Source organism: Balaenoptera ricei, chromosome 5 (assembly GCF_028023285.1).
Source record: "Balaenoptera ricei isolate mBalRic1 chromosome 5, mBalRic1.hap2, whole genome shotgun sequence".
Taxonomy (NCBI): domain Eukaryota; kingdom Metazoa; phylum Chordata; class Mammalia; order Artiodactyla; family Balaenopteridae; genus Balaenoptera; species Balaenoptera ricei.
The window spans coordinates 14,037,967-14,045,915 of NC_082643.1; the positions used below are offsets into that span (position 1 = coordinate 14,037,967).

Consider the following 7,949-nt stretch of genomic DNA (forward strand, 5'->3'; position numbering starts at 1 on the left):
ATGTACCTATAAATTCAAATTTAAGAATTCTGTCTTTTAGGGATGACTATATTTTTTCTTTCAAGATATTCAGTGGTGCCCTGACTAGCTAGACCTTTAGGTAGGCAATTACCTACAGGGTTGGTTTCCTAATGTTATCTGAATGGTATTCATGGATAAGCCAAGCAAGCGACTTTGATGCTCTGATTACGTATGTGTGTGATGGTGCCACACTTGCCCACAAGGAGTTGCTCCTTTTGGCTCAAGGCACTATTTCTCAAGTGTATTCCTCAAAATTTTAGCTCCACGGGTTATTAACATATATTATTTGGGGAGGAAAACAAGGAAAGGGGAATGAAAGACTAATTTGGGAAATGCTGAATCAATCATACAAATTTTCTTTTCCACAGGTCTTCTCAAAGCCTTTAATAGGCTGCCTTTTTTTGGTAAATTTCCAAGAGGGTGTTTCTCAAAGTTGATGACCACAGGAGCCTTTTTTTGCAGAAGCCCTCTGTACTAGTGTCCCTTGGAACACACTTCTGGAAATGCAAATGACTTTATCTGGATAGGGCTGGAATAAGGGTGAAATGTAATCTGTTAATATTCATAATCATTTTAGTAAAGTCCGTTAATCAAATTTACTGCCCTTTTTGAACAACACACTGAAGCAACAGAACTTTAGACCAATCAGTTTCATGAGAAAGACGTCCAAGCTGTGATGGAGGCTCCAGTGCACTGTTGGTCCTGGAATGCCAGCAGGGGGCGCTAGGGGTGAGGCTGCGGGAATACCCAAAGGTAGATGACAGGGACGTGTCAGAAAGAGAAAGACAAATATCATGATCTCTCTCATATGCGGAATCTAAAAAAAAAAAAAAATGATACGAAGGAACTTCTTATTTACAAAACAGAAACAACTCACAGACTTAGAGGACGAACTTATGGTTACCGGGGGAAAGGGGTGGGGGGATAGATTGGGAGTTTGGGGTTCACCTGTACACACTGCTATATTTAAAACAGTTAACGAACAAGGACCTACTGTATAGCACAGGGAACTCTGCTCAGTACTCTGTAATAACCAAAATAGGAAAAAAATTTGAAAAAGAATAGATCCATGCATATGTATAACTGAATCACTTTGCTGTGCACCTGAAACTAACACAACATTGTAAATGAACTATGCTCCAATATCAAATAAAAGTTAAAAATAAAGACTAACTCCCCATCACAGCCCTTAGGGCTAGTATTACTCTTGTTTAACTGTGGTTGAATGTTGATTATCATTGAACTCATAGACACGTGGATGACATGAAACAGGTAAAAAAGGTAAATACATCACTGAAAGTGAGTTATTTACTCCTTCCAGATAGGCTTAGTTCTCCTCTGTAAAGTTTTAAGCAGTCTCTCCCTAAATAATCCAAGAGCCGGGGCAAAAGTGCAAATATGGGTCCACATATCACAAGTGTAACTGTGTAAAACTTATATATCAAGCTAAACATAGTTAGGTAAAATATGTTCTATCCTCTTATCTTGACAAGTATACCTTCATGACCCCGAGGGAGCCAGGGCTGAGTCTCTAACTGGTGACCAGCTAGGAGTTCTGCGCCGACCCGGTGGCACTGGGCGTCAGCCTTCCACCTCCGGCTCTGTCCACACAGTGAGGGTCTCGCACACAGAGGTGTGTGCACCTGAGCTTGCATGTCAAGTTGTCCACACCCCCCAAACCCCACCCTGGAGACCTGTGTGCGCCCACGGCTGTGAGACCTGCTCTCAGGAATCACACACAGGAATAGGCTTTTATGAGTCCTGGATGGGCAGGCACTCTGAGCTGTCTGGGCAGGAAATCCTAGGGAACCGTGGGGGTGGTGCACACTCTGGACAGGCTCATGACCTTGGCCCTGACCATTCTCGCTCTGTGAGAAGGGGCTCGGCTGGAGGAGGGCCAGAGGCAGGTCTTAGGTAGAGCCCAAAGAGTGCTTGTTTGGAATTGAGAATAAAACCTCTATGAAAATCATACGTTTTAAAAGCTGCAGTCTTTGCAGTTACCCCCAGACTCTGGGAGTGAATAAAAGAAGTGTATTTCTTATTTGAATGTGACCGCTTCTGAAAGCCTCTGGTCAACTTTTCTTCTTGTTCTCCAAGGTAAGATTATTTCCCCTTTGGCATTAAAAGGAAACTAGATCAGTTGCGTGCAAAACCCAAAATGATGTATTTTATCAACTTCAAACTTGTCCCAAGGCTTTCTTCCACACTGTGTTAAATAATAGAAGTCTTTTTAATTGAATGTCTTTGTGGGTAGCATATGCTGGGCGACATTATGTCAGCATCTCGCTCTAAGCAGCAAAACGTTCTCCATAAAAGCATTAAGATCCAGAGCGTCGTTCTGCATGTAGGGAAGGAACACAGAACTGCAGCAGCTTGAAACCACATAAAAACAGCGCCTCTGAAATGTAATTGTAAAGACACATTGCAAGAAACCGGGGTTGAGGGTGATATTTAGGATTATAGAATGAAACAAACAAAAAAAAAATAGAAGAGGTGGGGGAAGAAAAAAGGGAAGCAGGGAGGGAGGGATGTAAGAAAGGAGGGAGGACGGCATCGTGGCACAAGTCCGTCTAAAGAATCACTGCAGTAATGTTTTGTGTGTCCTCTCATTCCACCCGCAGGCTAATCTATATATTCATTTCCCCTTGACACCCAGCATCCTTTAGAGACAGGGTTATTAATGGATATGTTGTGGACTGAGGCAATAAGTATGTCTGTAATAACACATGATTGTGTGCTTTACCCCAAGGATCCTGGAGCTTCAGCAGAATGGCGACATGGACATCCTGAAGCACAAATGGTGGCCCAAGAATGGCCAGTGTGACCTGTACTCCTCAGTGGACACAAAGCAGAAAGGAGGTGCCCTGGACATAAAGAGCTTTGCAGGGGTTTTTTGTATCCTGGCTGCGGGGATCGTCCTCTCCTGCTTTATAGCCATGCTGGAGACGTGGTGGAACAAGAAGAAAGGCTCCAGGGTCCCATCAAAAGAGGTACTTGACTGAAAGCTTCAGCGCCATGTTGAGCCCACACGTAGGCTGTGCTTGCAGGAAGGATAATCACGGGGAAGGGGATAATGGGTCGGGGGTGGTCTTTGTTTCCTCTTTCCATGAAGAGTGAAAACAAATTTGTGAAATGTAAAAATTGGTAAGACCGATACCAATTTTCATTTTAAGACATCCCAGATCCGTGAAGAGGAGACAATCGAGTTTGAAAGACTAACAATTTCATGAGCCGTAATGGGCCTTGAAATTCTCCCAAATCTCAGGATAGACCTTAAGTCCATGATTTTTTTAAGGGCTGTGATTCCCTTGACCAGTTCACAAAGATGCTTATCATGTTAGTTCAAATAGTTGTTTACCTTGTAGGTAAATTACTTGTGTCTCTGAGATTCGGCCTAAGAAGTGCAGTGTTACAGTAAAATAATCAGAGTTTTCTCTTCACCCCCAGGGACTGCTTCCCTCTGTCTGTATGTAGACCTATAGAAGTGATCATAGGTTTCTATAGCTCTCTAATGGCTCTAGGCTTAACAGATCCACACAGTGGAATCATCTAGAATTCCATAGTCCTCCTTTTCTCATGAGTCAGCTTAACTCCAGGGCCATATTAAAATTTTTTCCAGGGCTTTGAAAGAATAATTTCAGAGTTACATATATCTTTTAAAGTGCCCTGTGCCTTATTTTCATCCAGAAAAAAAATGCGTGCTTATCAGAGACTATCTGAAGTTAAAAATAAACTACTTGATTTATTTATCTTATTTCCATTGGACCAAAAAGGTGAAAAATTTTTTATATAATGAAATGAGATTCACTAAAGCTTCACAGATTGAAACGAAAACAACCTGAATTTGCTGAATGATTTGACTTTCTAGATAGTTTCAAAGAACAGTTTTAAACTTTCTGTAACTAGACCTTGGCTAACTGATGCCTAAGCAAATCCTGAGAGGATCTGCTTTACAGCACAAATAAAAATGACTTCTCATTTGCATATGAATTATTGCATGCTAATGTATTCTTTCAAACAGATTGTTTTCTAAAGTTGTCTGAGGATTCTTTCCTACCACCTTATATGCAAAATTGATCAGCACCATTTATAAGGAAAAGCTTGACTTAGCGAAGATAAATCTTAGCTTCCTACCTCTGAGTGATCATACAGTCTAAATTAGTGGAGTATAAACTAAAAATTAATCAGGTTTTATTGTAGTGGGTTTTTTTACGGAATAAACTTCTGGTATCTCTACTGACATCGATTCAATGCAAAAGACCACATTAATGCAACATTATAGCCGAGGCTTCATATTCTCAAAAATCTGGAAATTAAGGACTCCCCAAGCTCCTTACATTTTGAATTACTATATATGATATTAAATTTTTGCATTATTATATCTGTTGATGGATGACTATATTATAGTTGCTGTGGGAACCATAAAGTTTTATCTTTCAACCCTCTAACGTCTCAGTGATAATATTGCATTAATGGATATTTTTATTGGATTTTGAAATGAGAAAGGAGAAGGAAAAAAAGTGACGCACATCAAAATATTTTTCACTGAGGAGCACTATAATTGCACAATGAAAAAAATACATCCTCCATTCTAATTCATAGCAGCTAATCCAGATCGTATGAACAAATATTTTCTCCTCTTATGATTAATAGATATTTTTAAATCCTCATAAATTTAATTTATTGAACTTGGTGATAAATAAGACTGATGAAAAGGACAATTTTCTTTCCTGCCACTTTTATTTTTCAAATATTGGGCTTTAATGCTCACTTCTAGTGAAAATCCTAAGGGATTTACGAATTAGTTTCAACTCCGGAAATCTAAGGTTTTACACTCTTTTTCTTCATTAAGCACCTTCTTACTAAGACTCTATTAGTGCAGCTCAAAGCGTCTTTGATTTAGAGGCCATTTAGCATTAACGTGGCCCTAAACTGAAGCTGTCACTCACACGTCATGGCTTGAAGGGGTCTCTAAAGGTTTCCGTGCTGACCTCACAATATTGCCTCATTCAGGTACTAGATAGCTTGAGTGTATGAAGTCCCTCAATCAGAAACTGATTCTCTTGTGTTGAATGTTGCTGTCTGTAAACAATCTCACATATTTCTGGCCTAAAGAGAAATAACACTTTAACAGTCACTAACACTTTAGTGTGAACTAGCATATCAACATATTGTATCACTTAATCTCCAAGAATGGAAAGTTAAGGTTAGGAGCAAGTAGTGAAAGGAACAAAAACACAGCTTGGAATGAGACACCCTGAAAAAGGAGGAAGCATGCATAAAGAAGAGGTGGGGAGGGGATGCGTGGCCAAAACCACACTTACTATGTGTATAATTTTGCCTGGGTCTGTCTCTGCTCTTGTAGAAGGCAATCACCCATCTACTGCTCCCATATTTTGTAGTTGCATGTGGCATATGCTCCTTTTAGAACTTTTATTGCAAGAGAAGTATAGATAACCTTATCTCAGAATCCCATCGGTACCCCCAGAACCTAGCACAGTGCCTGGCTCATATTAGGTGCTCAATAAATATTTGTTAAATGAATAAACCCCAAAGTTCAGTTCATTACCTATCATCATGTTTGCTGAACTACTTTTTTTTTTTTTTTTAACCATGAAGCTAGTACTGATGAGAACCTTATCTTCTTTTTCTTCATCTCCAGGATGACAAGGAAATTGACCTGGAGCACCTCCATAGACGTGTAAATAGCTTGTGCACAGATGACGACAGCCCCCATAAACAGTTTTCCACCTCGTCAATTGACTTGACCCCTCTGGACATTGACACTTTGCCAACACGACAAGCACTGGAGCAAATCAGTGATTTCAGGAACACTCATATTACCACAACAACCTTTATCCCAGAGCAGATCCAGACTCTTAGCCGTACACTGTCAGCTAAAGCTGCCTCTGGTTTCGCTTTTGGCAACGTGCCTGAGCACCGAACTGGCCCTTTTAGGCACAGGGCACCTAATGGGGGCTTTTTCAGGAGTCCTATAAAAACAATGTCATCTATTCCTTATCAACCAACTCCTACCCTGGGGCTCAATCTGGGTAATGATCCAGACCGAGGCACCTCCATATGAGCATCCAACAAAATCTCTTCACTGTTTCTTTCGTAGGACTCCCTTTGCAAGGAGCGACTGTAATATTGTGGGACTAACATGGATGTAACATTTTTTTTTTTAATCAGGATTATTAGTAACAACTCTAGTTCTTTCTCTCTACCTTCTCCCTCCTCTCTCTCTCCTCTGTTTCTTTCTCTCTTTTCTTCCCTCTCTTCCTGGACATTTCTCTCCACTTTTTTTCATTACTCAATTTATTCCCCCAGAAGGTAGTATACTAGGATCCTATTAGCCCGCTTTTCATATACTGTACTTCAAGTATAGGAAACGTGCACTGAGTATACTAACAGTATATGCAGGATTAATTTTACATAAAGGCCTCTTCTGTCACATTTCTCTATTTTGAAAAATATAATTGCAATAACTTCAGTCTTTTTACATTCTTCTGCTGCAACCACACAATGCTCCACTGCTGTTGAGTGTCCTTTAACTGTGGGCCAAAGGCAACCCCTGCAGTGTTTATAGAATAATGTAAAGACCATTCAGGCCACACAATATGAGAATGCAATTTTGTAGGATTACAAAAAAAGCCATGAACATGCCGGTCAAGACTACAGTTAAAACTATTCTTGCACTGCAACAGTGCATATGACCTTTATGTGATTGTACAGTATGAAAAGTTTTTTCTTATGTACAGTAAACTTTATCATATGGCAGCAGCCTCTATTGTGTTAAATAAATTAGTATCTCATATATACATATATATGCACCTATATAATGTGTATATATATTCAAAGGAGGCCATTGCTATTGCAATTCATTTAATAGAGCTTTAGTTTAAAACAAAAGTGTTGTATACAGGAACTATGTATAGCGCAGGGGGTCTTTTCAGTTAGAAAAGGCAGGTTGCTTTAATGTTATTCTGACTCGCATTGTTTGCCAACAGAGAATATTTTATACTTTTGTTATTAAAACATCCAGGGCGATTTAATATTTGTTCCTAGATGTAACTCATTTGAATAGATTTTTGCATTTGTTATTCAGCAGTGTATAAAGCTAACCTTGATAATTTTACTTTTAATTAATTATCTAAATGGAAAATGCTATTAGCTCAACCACGTTCACCACAGCACGGGGAGCTCTATACGAGTTTAAACGTAGATCATTGAAGGTTAATAAATTCTCTTCCAAAGCAGTAAGCCAATCAATACAGCTGTAGTTGGGGAGAGATGGGAGCCCTTAAGAAATATTGATGTGGCCTTAATTACTGTCATACATCATCCTAAAGAAGAAAATACAGCAAGCATACTGGGCTCTCAACTTCAGCCCCTTTTTTTATTCAGTTCTACTTGGAGGAGTTATGTATTTTTTACATTAGTACCAAGTGTATAGAAGGATAACAACAAAAACAGTGCCTCTTTGTGCACAACCCTTTTTAAGGTAGCCTTCTCACCTGTTGGAAATGTAGAATGAACTTTGTTTGTAATCCTTAAATTAAAATGTGGTAAGTAGGAAGCAAGAACTTATCCTGTGTTTTTACGCAGCCATACACTTATTTTAATCTAATTCATTCCGTGGCTAGGATTGGTATAGGAATCAACCTATGTGATTTGCTTTAGGAGAAATTAAAAAGTATATTCTTAAGGTATATTATACTTTGATGCTAATTCTGTTCTGGGGAGCATCTTGTCCTGTCACTGTTTTTGTACTAAATCTTCAAATATTGTCTACTGTGTAAGGCAGAAAAATTTCTTATCATGCAAAAACCATTTTGTTTCCAGGGTAACAAGTATCTAAGTGCATGCACAACTTGTTTTCCCTTGTAACATTCATGATCTAATTCACGACTCTGATTTTAAAACAA

General features: G+C 39.2%; 1 protein-coding gene across 1 annotated transcript in view; it reads left to right on the top strand.

Moving 5' to 3' along the window:
• GRID2 (glutamate ionotropic receptor delta type subunit 2) overlaps window positions 1-6,167 on the top strand; it is a 1,393,316-nt gene extending 1,387,149 nt beyond the window's left edge. The window contains exons 15-16 of the mRNA XM_059923901.1: window positions 2,771-3,011; window positions 5,684-6,167. Of these exons, the coding sequence (XP_059779884.1) occupies window positions 2,771-3,011; window positions 5,684-6,106 (664 nt within the window). The 3' untranslated portion in view covers window positions 6,107-6,167. The remainder of the gene's footprint in view (window positions 1-2,770; window positions 3,012-5,683) is intronic.
• Window positions 6,168-7,949: the final 1,782 nt, after the last annotated feature.